General features: G+C 29.0%; 6 protein-coding genes across 9 annotated transcripts; 5 read left to right on the forward strand and 1 right to left on the reverse strand.

Annotated features, from left to right (window-relative positions):
• Positions 1–233: 233 nt before the first annotated feature.
• Positions 234–4,357, forward strand: LOC124496816 (uncharacterized). Its single transcript, XM_075732965.1, is given in 3 exon segments — positions 234–2,293; positions 2,296–3,757; positions 3,948–4,357. Coding segments are annotated over 2 exon segments (3,486 nt in total). The 5' UTR covers positions 234–256; the 3' UTR covers positions 3,745–3,757; positions 3,948–4,357.
• A 553-nt stretch (positions 4,358–4,910) lies between these two features.
• Positions 4,911–6,119, forward strand: LOC124497084 (uncharacterized). The gene is made up of 2 exons (XM_075732964.1): positions 4,911–5,898; positions 5,981–6,119. Exons 1-2 carry the CDS (start codon positions 5,215–5,217, stop codon positions 6,032–6,034), a joined length of 738 nt encoding a protein of 245 aa, XP_075589079.1. The 5' UTR covers positions 4,911–5,214; the 3' UTR covers positions 6,035–6,119.
• A 185-nt stretch (positions 6,120–6,304) lies between these two features.
• LOC124497103 (uncharacterized) lies at positions 6,305–7,154 on the forward strand. Its single transcript, XM_047060712.2, has 2 exons — positions 6,305–6,718; positions 6,794–7,154. The coding sequence occupies exons 1-2, from the start codon at positions 6,456–6,458 to the stop codon at positions 7,149–7,151; spliced, it is 621 nt and encodes a 206-aa protein (XP_046916668.2). The 5' UTR covers positions 6,305–6,455; the 3' UTR covers positions 7,152–7,154.
• Positions 7,147–11,903, reverse strand: LOC124497077 (uncharacterized). Of its 4 annotated transcripts, none has more exons than XM_075732959.1 (6): positions 11,386–11,896; positions 10,311–10,519; positions 9,128–9,664; positions 8,358–9,052; positions 7,921–8,290; positions 7,147–7,516 (listed from the first exon to the last, which is right to left on the reverse strand). In XM_075732959.1, the coding sequence occupies exons 4-6, from the start codon at positions 9,016–9,018 to the stop codon at positions 7,462–7,464; spliced, it is 1,086 nt and encodes a 361-aa protein (XP_075589074.1). In that variant the 5' UTR covers positions 9,019–9,052; positions 9,128–9,664; positions 10,311–10,519; positions 11,386–11,896; the 3' UTR covers positions 7,147–7,461. The 4 variants fall into 4 exon arrangements, with proteins under 4 accessions (XP_075589074.1, XP_075589076.1, XP_075589075.1 ...); XM_075732961.1 differs by having other exon boundaries at positions 9,128–9,455; positions 10,600–11,896; XM_075732960.1 differs by having other exon boundaries at positions 10,600–11,896.
• A 630-nt stretch (positions 11,904–12,533) lies between these two features.
• LOC124497104 (uncharacterized) lies at positions 12,534–14,046 on the forward strand. Its single transcript, XM_075732969.1, has one exon. The coding sequence runs from the start codon at positions 13,369–13,371 to the stop codon at positions 13,744–13,746; it is 378 nt and encodes a 125-aa protein (XP_075589084.1). The 5' UTR covers positions 12,534–13,368; the 3' UTR covers positions 13,747–14,046.
• A 390-nt stretch (positions 14,047–14,436) lies between these two features.
• Positions 14,437–15,862, forward strand: LOC124497069 (flotillin-2). Its single transcript, XM_047060669.2, has 3 exons — positions 14,437–14,791; positions 14,861–15,492; positions 15,587–15,862. Exons 1-3 carry the CDS (start codon positions 14,437–14,439, stop codon positions 15,860–15,862), a joined length of 1,263 nt encoding a protein of 420 aa, XP_046916625.2.
• The last annotated feature ends 254 nt before the right edge of the window (positions 15,863–16,116 follow it).

Raw genomic sequence — 16,116 nt, forward strand, 5'->3', positions numbered from 1 at the left:
TCATTGAATTTAAAGGCCAGCTGTTTCCATGAATAAAGGATAAATTGAATTGAATGAAAAAAAAATCCTCATAAAACGTCCTATATGAAAAGGAAATCCAATAATTTATATAAAAATTCTTTGCCTCACGATGATCATCGTTTTTTCGTTGTTATTGTTTTTTTTTGTGTTTCATATTTCAATCCTGTGAAAAAATCAATTTGCTTCGAAATAATATCTCTATATTTGACGGTTTTAAAATCATCATCTTTAAAAAATGACAAAATTTAGCATCAATGAACTAATGAATAATCAGAATCAAAATTCTAATCAGAATACTACTAATAATGGTAACACATCGACCACTAATCATCAACAACGGGAAAATAATATCAATAATAACAATTCTGTTGATGATAATAATATCGTTGGCGATGAATCTTCATTATCATTAGCTTCTGTTTCTACTATGGCTTCGATTGCTCCTGTTTCAAGCATCATCAATGTTAATAATCATACAAATGCATCATCATCGTCTACATCGACATCATCATCATCATCATCATCAATGGTAAATATGAAAATGCTATCGATGATGAAGAATAATCAATCATCATCGATAGCATCAACATCATCTATGATTTCACCTTTTTTAACTTCATCAACTGCAACCACGGCCCCGAAATTAACAATCAATAATAATAATCGAATGTCATCAATGGTGCATAATAATAGTAGTAACCACAATCATTTTCCTTTTTCTTATAATCATAATCATACGATCTTTCATCAAATTCCCCGAAATTCATCAACAAACCTTTTGTTTCATCAATCACAGCGACAACAACAACAACAGGCATCATTCTGTCCACGACCAATGATTATGATGAATGAAACAATGACAAATTTGAACAACACTCCCACAACTAGTAATAATAATATTAATTGGCGTGATGAGGCTGATGGTAGTGAAGAAGATCGAATGATACGTTTTATATCATTACCAACAACAAAGTCTAAAGTGCCTGATTCAACAACAACAAATGCCGGTATTGTTCATCATCAAAATAATCAAACTACACAACAACAACAACAACAACAACAATCAATGGAAATGAATTCAACCATAATGGACGATAATAACAATGTTGATGATGTAGATGAAGATCATACTAATGATAATATTAGCCATCATCAACAAATGAATATGACCACTATTAATAATAATAATAATAACAATAATCAAAATCGTACAAAAAAAATTTTAAATCAAAATGCTCAAAATCAACAACAACAACAACAACAACGATTACAACAACAAGAATTTTATATAAATCGAATGGTTGATCTTGTGGATTCGTTTAAAAAATTACTCAACTCATCTTCAACAGGATCAAATAATCAACAACAGAATATTGAAGATCATCAACAATCAACATCAACAGCATGTAATAATAATAATAATAATAATAATCGAAGAAATATAAATGGTCCTAATATTCGAACAAGAGAAAAAGTACCGATTATATCGACAAATAATAATAATAATCGTTCATCACCATTAAGAACATCAACAACAAACAATGATATAAAATTGAATAAAACCACAAATTTTAATTATCTACCTTCAACTAATAATAGTACATCAAATCCATCTACATCATCATCATCATATCGATTTAATGCTTTCAACAATAACAACAACCAAAATGTTGCCGAAACGGCAATTAATAAAAATCGAAATGGCCAAAAACAGTTCAATAATTTTAACAATTTTCGTCCGAGTTATCGTCGTTTTCAATCGGTACCAAACAATTCATTAGATGAACAATTCAATTTGATGAACATGAATAATAACAATTTTCTACAATCAAATCATATGGAAAACAATCAACATGCTAATTTTATCGTTGATACAACATCGCCAAAATTCGATAGTAATTATTTCAAACAAATCAATCAACAAGTTTATCAGCTATTAATGTTACAAAATTATCAGATCAATCAACAACATCAATTGATTATGGCATGGATTGAATGTCAACAGGAATGGCTTCGATTACAGCAATCATCAATCAATCAATCGGCTACAGCTACAATAGATGAATCGATAACAGAATCAAATAATTTGATGGATTGTCCACCGCCACCACCATCAATTATTTCCAATCATCCATTGAATAATCAAATCGTACCTGGTGTACGTGCAAATAATTTCTGGGATAATTTCCGTAGTCAATCATTCCAGAATAAATTACAAACATCGACAAATGTTTCATTACAACAGCAACAGCCGCCACACAACAACAGCCAAATCATCAATATCCAACATTTACAAGTCGTGAAAATTTTCTCACACATGATGGCAATGTTGCCTGTAATAATCTTTGTCAAAATGTTTGTAATAAAAATTCACGTTCTCATTCATTTTCTGGTTTTACTAGTGCTGCAAATTTAATTTTTGGCCACAATAATAACCAGAATAATGAAAGTAATAAATGTAAGAATCAATTGAAAAATAATTTGCTTAATACATCACCATATTTATCGCCTCATCATCATCATCATCATCATCGGCTTTATTCACAGCAAAATCAACGTCAAAATAATAATTTAAATGTTGATCATCAATATCTACGAAATAGTAACAATAATATCAGTAATAATGATAATATAATTGAAAGAAAATTATCCAAATTAATTTCAATTGTAGAAAATTTGGTACAATCTAATAATGATGGTACAAATTTGAATGGATTAAAACGTAAAAAAACCAGCAATGTTGATTTGATAAATCTGCCAGATTTACGGGAAGATGCCTGTGAATGTGATTTAGATGTTGTTGATGCTGATCCTAATGATGATAGTGATGAAGATGATGCTGAAACCATTCAAGATAGATCTAATCTGGTGGATAAATCGACCAATTTTCATCTATACCTGCAACAATTATCATCATCATCATCCATAGATTTATTTGGTAATGGTCAAAGAAAAAATGATGTTTTGAAAAATAATTCAAAAACAACAAATTCAGAAATTATACGTCCATTGATGCCAGCTGAAGGTCGTTCAGCAACTGAACCACAACCACCGCCCCCGTTGAAACCATTAAAATTACCAATGATGTTATCAACGTTGACATCATCATCTTCATCACAACCAAAAACTTCATATCGTCCTCCAATCACTGGCAATGAATCGGTTAACAATTCGTTCTTAAATGGGAAAAAACCAATGCAAAAACCCAAATTAATTTCATCATCTATAGCGAATGGAGAAAATTCAACAAAAACTGTTTCTGATTCGCCATGTAAAAACCTTGAAAAATTAAGCAATGGAAATTCAGATGCCGATGCAAGCGATTCAAATCAACCAAAACCATCAGTATCCGATGATGACGAATCATTCAATCAAAGTAATAATGGTGATATATCCATGCCATCAACATCATCTTTATTGACCGATTTATCAAAAGGAAATAATGAATCAAAAGAATCGAATGGTGATGATAATGTTAAACCTTTACACATCAATCTAGCAAATGATCCAAATCAACGAAATGGCCATAATGACAGCAGCAGCAGTGATGATGATGATGACATTGATGATAGCAATGATCAACGTAATGAAGAACAACAACAACAATTGCCACAACACCAAGCTGATATTCGTATCCATGTTGTTCCATTGGTTGTCAACGGTAATGCTAATGAAGTGCGAACATCTGTACGTCTTAGTGGTGATGGTGAACAAGGATTATGAGAAAAGGATTGATGTAGGTATTTTTTTTTCTATCGCCTAATTGAATTAAAATTTTAATTTAATGTAAATTTTTTGTTCATACAGTTTGCTTTCATCTAATTTGATAATATTGCTCAATTTAAAAAAAAATTTTTTTGAATAGATAAAGATACACGATTGTCATAATCAATAAAATGTGTCATTGTTTTTTATTTTTATTTTAGAAAAATGTGCCAAAAAAATTTTATAAAATGGTTGGTTGTGAAGAACCTAATGAACCTTAATGATAAAAACAAAGAAATCTTCAGACTTTGAAATCGATAATTCACTTTTTCATTTTTTGACCAACAACAACAACATTATGATCACGAATGAATGAATGTACTGAAACAATATGATCATATGACATATATACTGCCGGAATTCATTCGATTTTTATTGAATCAAAATACATTATCATTGGAAACACTGTTAGACTAGATTTAAATATGAAAATATGAAAAATTTTCTTTACGAAAGAAAAGCTTCATCATGGAAACCAAATTTAAAAAGTGTTTTTATTCGATTCGGTTATATGAAGTATGATGAACATTCATATTTGGTTAAGATTGCATATATCATATATACATAGACATTGTCAATATGTTTTTGAAAATAAACAAATTTGTCTATTATCAATTAAAAGAAATTGCTGAATGTCATCATAGAAAATGGTATCGTTTAAAACAATTTGTTGAAATTTTCATCGCATTATTCTATCTTATACGTATGATAATCACAATCACAAGTTATTTTACAAATGAACCATTCATTCAATATTACAAAATCGAACCATTGTTTCGATATTTTATTCATTCAAATCCAAAATTATTTCGACATTATTCATTGTCTACATTGATGTTAGCTATATTTGGTTTAATGGGAAGAATTGCATTTTTTTATTCACGAATCGATACTACTGTGTTGTCATATCAAACGATTGTCATCAATATTGAACAATATAATCAATGTTGTTTCACAAAATTACAAATGGAAAAAATTCTGTGCGAAAAATATGAAAAAAATATTAAAAATTTAAAATTGATTAGAAAATTTTTACCCGATTGTATTTTTCGATCAATATGTTGGCTATTGACTAGATTATGGGCATCGACAAATAAAATTGATATACAGCTTGATATGAATAAATGGCGAAATGTGAAACCGTTACGTATACAACAATCAATAACATTGGAAGATCGTTTGAAAATTATCAGAATATTGTATAAAGCTGATATTATCGTGTTTTATATACATATTTTATACTGTAAATTATTATATATTTAAATTTGTGTCTGATGAATTTGTTGATTAATTTCATTTTCATTTAATTCATTAGTTCCATTGTGTTTTGCGATTGGCCATGATTATTATCATTATAATGTTAATTCATTCGGAAAAGAATTCAATTTTCATATATTCATATTGATAGATGCAATCTTATATACGAATATGGCATACAGTGCTATACAATGTGGAATATTTTTTACATTACTCGGTTCTATTAATTCAGCATCACAAAGTAATATAGTGGAAAGATTAAATTTGAAATTATCTAAAATTTCAATTAATTGTCAACGAATCAATAAACAATTTATGCACCATTTACAGATTATATCGATTGTATCGATAAAATTACGACAACATTTGAATATGATTCATTATGAACATGGTCTAGCGTGTAATGTTTATATTTATTTATATAATCAATTATTATGGGCAAATGTATTGCTTTGTTTTATACTAATCAGTATTCCATTTAATATAATCTGTGTATCGGCATTACTTGTCAAAGATTTGATTTGGTTACAAGTTTTAATGACATATACAGCAATTACTATACATTCGATTCTTATTTTAGGTTTACTATTTCGATTGGCTAAACAGAATGTAATATTACATAAAGCTAAATATTATCTAATACCAATTATACAAGCAATTAATTGTATCAAATTTCAAAATGATCAACGAATCATCAAATCGAATAAAACAACAACAACAACAACAACAATTGATTTGAATACATTTCGTTTAAAGCTAAAGATTGAACAACAATATCAACGTTTAACTTGGGGACCAAAATATGGCCCATTCGTTGCTATTATGGGAACCGTAACATATGCATTTATATTTAATGTAAGTTTTCTTAATGAAATATTTTGAACAAATTCTTAAAAATCATTTTTTTTTTAAATTTATTATTCATCATTCTATGTAGCTTGCACTCACATATGTTGCTATATTCATTTTTATTTTAACTCATTTTGTCTAAATTGGTGCGTGTTATATTCGTATTATATCGATTGGTTTGATCGACTTATTGATTATTGATTGATTGATTGAATATCCAGAGTAAATAAAAATTATTTTCAAAGCCAAACCAAACAAAATCAAAAAAAAAAAATTACTACAGGAAATTTTTCTTTTTTTTTTATCAATCAATCAAAAGATAAAACGAAAATGAATAGAAATCATTGATAAAATATACAAAAATTTCACACATTTTCAATTTTCACGTACATTCATCCATCATTTACATGATGTTTACATGATAATCATCATTATTGATTAATAATCATCGATTTAGTCAACAATCATCACCATCATCATCATCATCATCGTTGTCGTCGTCGTTGTCGAATAAAGAAAGCAGAAAAATTTTTTCCAAAAAATTCCTGGGAAAAGAAAAAAAAATGGCAACATTATTCAATGATATTTATATACAATTCTCTATAATTCTTTTATCGATAATTCTTGTTCTGACTATATTGATTATCTATATTGTACGACAAACATTGATCATACGTCGTGAATATAGAAATAAATTTGGTCTAAATAATAGCAAAAATTCAAAAAAACAACAAGAAAAAAATGAAGACAATAATGATGATGATGGTGATGATGATCGTTTATGGATCAAACGACAGAAAAGTCATTCGTCTATAAATTATGTGACGTAAGTGTTGAGCGAAAAAAAAATTTTTTTTTATTGTTTTCTGCATTTGTAATCATTTTTCTATGAAAAAAATAGGCTAGATTCATTACCCACGGATCTAAGGCAACAACAGCAGCAGCAGCAACAACAACAACAACGACAATCACAGGTTGATCATGGCAACGGAATTGTCAATCACCAACAACAACAACAACAACCACAGCAAGATCAAAATGGTACACAGATGGTGACATTTTTGCATCCTACCACCACTAATAATAATAATAATAAAAACCACCATATTCATAATCACAACGGTAATGACAATCATCATACATTACCGAAACGTTTTCCAACACCACCACCATCGGTATCAATGTCAGCAGTAGATGTTCATGATTATTGTCATGACGATAATAATGAATTAAGTGAATATTGTGAACCAAATCATTGAATGATGAAAAAGAAAAAATTTATTATCATTTTTATTCAACATAACCAATGTGTATAATACAAAATTTCTTTTTCATTCTTTCTTTTTTTTCCATATAACTTACTAATAAATGTGTAACAGAATTTTTTACAAAAAAAAATAACAGAAAAAAAAATCAAATACAAAAGACTAAATAAACAAAAAAAAAAAAAAAATTCAAAATCAAATAAAATGGTCAAAGATTCAATAATTTGGGCACAGATTTCGTTCATTTTGGATCCATTTCTCGGTCATCGTTGATATTGTTATCCAATCATCATCATCATCATCATCATGAAGATGATGATGAACGAGTTCCATTCTTCAATAAGCGATGATAATGTCGACTATCGATGAGGGAATGGAAAATAAATATAAAGATTAACTTAGAATTTAAGATTAAGTGAAAGCAAAGTTTAGAAAAAACAGAACAACAAAAGATAAAATACAATCAATGGTTAGTGAAAGAAAAAAAAATGGACAAATTAATCATGTGTGTGTGTGTGTGTTATCAAGATGATGATGATCGATGCGATGATGAAGGAAATAATGTATCGAATCTGAAATTTTCATTGATCATCGATCGTTATTCAGGTGATTTATAGTGGATGTGATGATTATTGTTTATTTAGCACAGTATTTGTTAGTATATGGAAATAGAAAAATTTTTTAGTTATTAAAAATTCAATTTATTGAATTTTGTTGATTTTTAAACAAGAAAAAAAAAACAAAAAATTCCAATCACTCATACCTCCATATAATGACAATGGCCAATGCAATGCATAAAATAATGGCAATAATCAATAAAAATATGACCATTGCACGTAATGTTGATTTAGATAATTTTAATCGACCACCACCACCATCATCATCATCATCATCAAAATCTTCAGGTGATAAAGCCAGATCATTAACAAATGTTGATGATGTTATATTGGCATCATTTACAACTAATGCTAACAATTCATCACCTTGTTCCAAGCGGATACATTGTTTATTCGATGCTATATACGATTTTCGACATAAACAAATACCAAAATCGGTATTACAATCTTGATTTACACCACATTCAGTGGTACGATTTTCCGAAATATAAAGACATTTTTCACCCAATTTTGGCGCTAATTGTAATGAAAAAACAATTTTGATTAACAATAATTCTCTCAGAATATATATTCAAATTCTTACCATTAATGACAAAAACATTGGCCAAATCAAAACAATCAAATGGCCGTGAACGCATCCATCTTGATGAACAAATATTTACATCGTCCACCTGACAAGCGGCTTCAACTTCATAATGTTTTCGTTGTTTAATCAAATGTTTATCGGTCATTTGATCTTCAAGACATGATAGATCTAGATTAAATTCACTATAACAATGTTTACGATAAGGATCATGACAATGTAGAAAACTTTGCATCTGATGTAATGGTTTTTTATCTCTTGGTTTTGTCATAAATGTTAGTACCATACGAGCATTTGTTGTGAAATTTAATGATTCCAATGATGATAATGATTGGCCATCATTATTATTATTATTATTATTGCGTATTGAATGTTCAATATTTGCATGGCAAAATATTGTTAAATTTCTATTATTATAAGCAGTTATATTTTTCTCTTCAATTCGTACAATTTTCGTTGTTGGGAATGGCGTAATTGTCGTTGTTTGATTTGCCGCCAATTCATTAATCATAGTGGACAACATTAGAATTGGTGAAATTATTATTATTATTATCACTGAATGATTTGATAAATATGATGAAAATGATGACGATGTGAATAATGATGATGATGATGATTCTCGATAAAGAATCGATGATTTTAATCGACATTTAATCCACATTTTTTTTCTTGAAATTTTTTTTTATTTTTGGCCACTGTGAATTGAGTAATGAATTAAAAAAAAAAAAAAATTTAAAAAAACAACAAGAAAAATTGAAAGAAAAACATACCTTAAAAGTACATTTAAAAGAAAAAGAGAAATGGTGAAAAAAATGAATGTTCCAACAGAACACACACACACCCACACAGGGGAAATTTTTTTCAATTTTTTTTTGTATCAAGCCGCAAGCCAAAAATAGTGATAAAAAGAGAAGTAGAAGCGGAACAAACAAAAAAAAATTCGAGTACAAATTAAATCACATCCAATTGGCAAAAAAAAAGAGGTAGATCCATTCAAATGTATGAAGTACATGGACAATTTTATTTGATGATAGAAGAAGAAGAAGAAGAAGTCGATGACGAAAAAAAGATGGAAGAGGTCAAATTGAAATCGATCAGCTAAAGTCGAATTAAATCAATCAATCAAATCAAATCAATACATTTCGATCCATTCATACATCAATCAATACACAAACACACACATACAATGACAAAAAATGGATTTTTGTTTCTCTTCATGTTTTTCTTCTTCAATTGATCAATCAATCGATCCATTTTTCTTTCCTCTCCCCCCTCTTCACTAAATTTCATCGACAATCATGATGATCCTGTGTATGAGAAATGACAAATAATAAACAACAAACAAACAAAAAAAAATGAAAATGAAACAGACATAGAAAAAACATTATCGAATCAATCATCATCATCATCATTTATTCATATCGAATCAAGATAAAAAAAAACTTTCTAAAATAAACATGAACACACACACAGAGAGAGAGACAGACATTACAAAAATTTTCAATGTTCACATCATTTTTTTTTTTATTTCTTCACTTTGTTTCTTTTGATTACCAATCATTTGAAAGATATTGTATTGACAAAAGATTCTCATTGTTATTGCCGTTGTTGTTGTCGTCGTCGTCGTCGTTGTCGTCGTTGTTATCATCATCATCATCATCATTGACAAAATCTAGAACATCAGTCTTCTTTAGCCACCAAGACCAGACTATTGATTCCATTTTGAATGGAGAAAACAAAAAATTATACACCCTCTCACTAACTCTCATTCTCTCTCTCCCACTGTCACCTAGACAGACAATGACGATCAAAAATTTGATCAATTGAATTAAAAAAAAAGAAAAATAATCATCATTCAATTCAAAATGAGTCGATTAAATGATCGATTTCATTGATTTCGAGCCATTTGAGATACTAAAATCAAGCAAATAATAAGAAAAAAAACTGACATACCAATCCAACAGATGATGATGATGACTGGCTGACTGACTGACTGAAATTGAAATGAAATAACGGATGGCCAAGGATGTGAATTTTGGTATTTGATGAAAACGAAACGAAAAATTCATTCATCCATTTTTTTCGGAGAAAAAAGCAAAAAATTTATCTGTATCAATTTCAATTTTATATTCGTGCATGAATATTATATTCAGTTCAGGAAACTATAGTGATCCAAAAGAAGACGAAAAAAAAATTATCAGAAAAAAAATCATAAAAAAAACCATATATATAAAAAACAAACTTGATATAAAATAAATATAAATAAAATTCGAGCACGCGCATTTCTTTCTACATTGCTTATTGCTGTTGACGTTGTTGCTGTTGATCCAATTTCCAGGAACATGAATGATAATAATAAAAACCAGAATTTATTTCGACCTAGAAAATGTATGGTAAAAAAGAACAACAACAACTGGAAAGTGATTGGTGTGTCAATGCATCCACAGGGGAGTTTGGTGACAATTTTTTTTTTTTTCGTTTGTTTCTCAATTCTCATATGATTGTTGTTGAAATATAGATGGAGTAGTAAAATGAAGCTAATACAAAAAAAAAACTAGAGCACCACAAACAATTGTCACCCAATATTTTTATCCACTGAATGTGTGTGTGTGTGAGTGTGTGAAACGAATATCATTTTTTTTCACGAGAAATCCGCACACACACACACACACAGAAGATTAGCAGAAATAATTGGCCAAATGTCACCAACGACCATAAAGAAAAAAAAAATCCACCCTTGGTAATATAGAGAGATATGTGTCTGTGTGTGTATTTGGTGAATGAATGATTATCTTGTTCACAACACAGGAAGGGAGAGATTTTTTTTCCCGTATAAATGTCCCGAAAAAAAAAATTCGATTCGATCCAAGGTCTTGTGTATGTGTGTGTGTGCGTTTATGTTTTATAAGCAGGATGTATCGTTTTTTGTTTGATTATGACTCATTATTACATTAATGGTGATTTATATGGAAACGAATAAATAAATCCAAAAAAAATAGTCAAAAGTGCCCATCGTTATTAGGATTACCGTTATTGACCATTATCGATAATAAGGATGGTCATCACACATTTGTAGCCCACACAATTTTTGTTTTTTTTCTAATGAATGAATGAAGAAAATTTGTGAGAAAAAATTAGATCTGTCTATGATTGCATTATGTTGTTGAAAATTGTATGAAATTTTTTAACGATGACAATTTCGTCGATGGGTAAACACTTATGACGATGATGATGATGATGATGATGATGACGGAAAAAATCACACAAAATTAGATTATGAAATTTCCGTAGCAAAAAAAAGGCTTGAAACAACTAAATGAATTCTTGAATGACAAGATGAAATGAAAATGACAATAAAAATGATAATAAAAAAAAACATCACGAAGATTATGGGATGATGACAACAACAGCAAGCAACCACAACCACAACCATAATATGATATAAAAAATACTTGTTGCATCAATGTTGATGTTCATAGTTGTTGATAACGTCATCATTATCATGCCGTTATTAAGGTTTGTTATTATGTAACCAATGAAGAATCAGTATACATTCACCAATAAACACGATGACACCAATGGCAATGGTATATATTGTGGTTTATGCGGAGGTGTATGCATATGTATGTGTGTGTGTGGACATAAAACATAAACACACACACACACACACCTACATACATTGATGACGATAACGGTATAATTAAATCATTCAAATGAAAGAAAAAAAAACGGGATTAAATCATCATGTTGTTGATGATGGTAGATGGTTTTTATTTTCTTCGTTCAAAAATTCTAGTCACATCCATTCTGCTACAGACGATGAAACAAATTTTAAAAAAATTGTAAAAAAAATTTTATTTTTACCCGATTTTTTTTTTTGATATCATTGCTGATTATGTCATATTATTATAACAATTAACGGCTACCAAAAAAAAAAAATTCTTTTCTATCGTTTTGACGCCTATTCGGTTATTCGGTAATAATTTTAGCACCAAAAAACAACAATAACAACAACAAAATATTCGCCCACCCATTTGTATGGTTATTAAAATGAATTTTTTTTTCTCTACTTCAGTCTTTTCTACTTTAATTTGTTTTTTGTTTCTAATTATTCTTCTTCTTCTTCTTCATTTTTTTACTTGTCATTGGAACACATCCATCAATTAACAACGACAATGACGTTGTTCCTGTTTGTTTTGAACATTGAACTTTTGTCATAGAAAGTATTAGAATTCGTTTAATTTTATTTTCAGAATTTCATGTTCAACATCATCGTCATCGTCATTTCTTGTATCCAATGGTTAAAAATAGAATATTCTATATGGGCGTTGAATGAATAGTATTACGCATCAATATGCATCCATAACTTAGACACTCAGAACTTGAAATTTATCCTCATTTTCATCATCATCATCATCGTCTTGAGTTGCAATTTTGTTTTGTTTTTTTTTATTTCTTCAGTAGAAAAAAAATTCATTTGATAATCAACGAGAACATTTTATAAAACGAAATATAAAACGCATTCTGTTCATGTGGCAAATGTCATCATCATTATAACCATCATCGATTTTGGAATTGAATTCTCTTCCTCTCTCTCGCTCTTTCTGTGTGTTTGTGTTCTTAGTTTGTGTTTAAACTTCAATTTAAACGAAAAAAGAAAAGTTTCAGAAATTTATTTTTTTCTCGAAATTTTCTCTGTTTTTATCATGAATGACATCGACATGATACCGATGTTGATAATGTGATTGACACACGTGTTTATTTTGTGTTTGCCTGTGTGTCTGTGTCTGCGTGTATGTAATAGTTATGTAAATGAGTGTGGGTGTGAGTGTTTTTGTTTTTGTTTTACCGGAAAATAACGTTTTTTTTTACAACACATATTGACACAGAAATAAACAAAAAAAAAAACATAACGAAACAACTAAGACGACTAGCAGACAAACGGAAGAAGAAGAAAAAAAAAGAATACAAGAAAAAAAAAGGAAAAAAAATTGAAAATTATTGCGAAATTATGGTAAAATTAAGTTCATGGTTTTCCATCATACGTTGGGCATTAATATTGACATTATTATTCATCATCATAATGGCTATAACACCATTATTGTTTCCGAAATATTTCGATAAAGATATGTTGGCCAATGATAATTATCGTATACATTGTACAATAACCATTTTATTGGCAATCATTGGCCTATTTACAATTTGTTGTTATTATTTTTATTTAACATTAATATTTGCCACATTAAGTATATTATATTTGATTGGTGAAATAGCAATGAATATGGGTAATATTGGTACATATCTAACATGGATCGGTGTCATTATTTGTTCATATACATATTGTGCTGTAATGCGTCGTTTACGTAATGATGCATTATATGGCCCATAATATATGATGATGATATGATATACTTTATTGTTTTGTTTTGTAATTTTCGCTGTTATTTTTTTTTATTTGTTAAAAACGATCATTATGAAGTTGATGATGATGATGAAAAATTAATTGATTGCCCATTAATAAACAAACAAACAAAACAAAACAAAACTAAAATTAATAATTTTGTCAAATCATAAAACATACACACACACACACAAAACGACCAACATTATCATGATAGTATCGTTTTAATGAATTTTTTCTTCATCATTTCATCATTTTATTTTGTCATTTCATTTTGTTTCAATTTTTTGTTTTTTTTTTCATGTGAATATTATGATTCTTTAATTTTCAATAAATAAATAAATTTTTGATTGAAAATTTTTTTCTTTTTTTCTTTCATTTCGAGAATGTTGAATAAATTCATCGATCTATGGATGTTTGGCAGAAAAAAAATCAGCAGCAGCAGCAGCAGGCGATCCTAGTGGCTAAAAATAATTTTCATTTTTATTTTCAAAAAATTATGTTTCACTGATTGTTTGTTTATATTGAATTTTTTTATTTATAAAAATTTTCTACTGGTAAAATGAACTCAATTAATTCCAGTTTCAATGATGTGCAGTAATCATTTAATAATAATAACAACAATAAACAGTCATCATTATGATTTTTTTGTTTTGTTTTTGTCCAATGAACAAAAAAATGGGAAACATTCATGTTGTCGGACCGAATGAAGCATTAATTGTGACTGGTGGTGGTTTTGGTTGTTGTCATTCTACACGTATTCGTATGATAATCGGTTCTTGGATTTGGGTGTGGTGGTCGATCAATAATGTTCAATTATTATCATTGGAAATATTTACTATGAAACCGAAATGTGAAAATGTTCAAACCGCCAATGGTGTTCCGTTATGTGTGACAGCTGTTGCACAATGTCGTATTACCAAACATTTGGATCGGTTACGATTGGCAGCCGAACAATTTCTTGGTATGACAATTAGTCAAATTCGTGCCATTTTATTGAAAACATTAGAAGGTCATCTTCGTGCTATTTTGTGTTGGTTCAGTAAAAATCATTTAGATTTGTTGACTATTTATTAATTGTTTGTCGATTTTTTATCCCCAGGTACATTATCGGTAGAAGAAATCTATGGTGATCGAAATAAATTTGCCCATTTAGTTCGTGAAGTAGCAGCCAAAGATGTGATCAATATGGGCATCGAGATTGTTAGTTTTACCATCAAAGATATTTATGATAAAGTTGAATATCTTGATTCATTAGGACGAACACGAATGGCACAAGTAAAACAAGATGCACAAATGGGTGTTGTCGAATCCGAACGAGATATTGGAATTGTTGAAGCCAAATGTGAACAACAATCAATGGATAAAATGTATATATCGAAACAGAAAATAGAGGCAGCTAAACAGCAATATGAAATGAAAAAATCAGAATATGATCGCGAAGTGAATGGACAACAAGCGGAAACTAAATTATCATATGAATTACAATGGGCAAAAATTCAACAATCTCTGAAGCAAGAAGAGAAAAAAATCCAATTGATTGAAAAACATAAATTAATTCAATATGAACAATTAGAAATTGAATTAAGAAATAAACAATTAGAATCAGAAGTACGATTACCTGCCGATACTGAATCATATCGAATTCTAATTGAAAGTGATGGCAAAAAAAATGTCCAATTAATGATTGCCAAAGCAGAGGCGGAAAAAATCAGACAAATTGGAATGGCCGAGGTAAGTTGGTTTTGGTTGATTGATACCATTCATTCATTAATAATCGATAATCAATAATCAAAAATTGGAACCATTTTCATATTTATTGAAATAGGTCAATAGGAATCGAAAAATAGGCATGGCTGAAGCTCAAGCAATGGCTATTCGTGCCAATATATTATCCAATTACAATGATGCTGCTATTTTATCAATGATAATGTCTACAATGCCTGAATTAGCTAAAGAAATTTGTTTACCATTGTCGCGTATTACGGAAATAATCATCACATCATCATCATCATCATCATCGCCAATATCAGAAACGAATGGAACAAAATATATTTGCAATTTAATTGAAACAATTTTAGCACGATTATTGCCAAAATGTTAACCATGTGTCTATGGCAAAAAAAAAATGGTGATGATAACGTCATGGTATCATCACATTGTCGATAGGATCATCATCAATATAAAAATTTAAAGAAAGAGTAAAAAAAAACTGACGGTGATCACCGACAGATGGAGGTCGAAACAAAGTATTCAACAAGAAAAAAAAAATTCGAATTTTCAATTGAAAATTGAAATTTGAGAAATTGACAACACCAATTATCCTGGTAAAGATATATAGATGGATCACGAATTTTG

Source organism: Dermatophagoides farinae, chromosome 7, assembly GCF_024713945.1.
Source record: "Dermatophagoides farinae isolate YC_2012a chromosome 7, ASM2471394v1, whole genome shotgun sequence".
NCBI lineage: Eukaryota > Metazoa > Arthropoda > Arachnida > Sarcoptiformes > Pyroglyphidae > Dermatophagoides > Dermatophagoides farinae.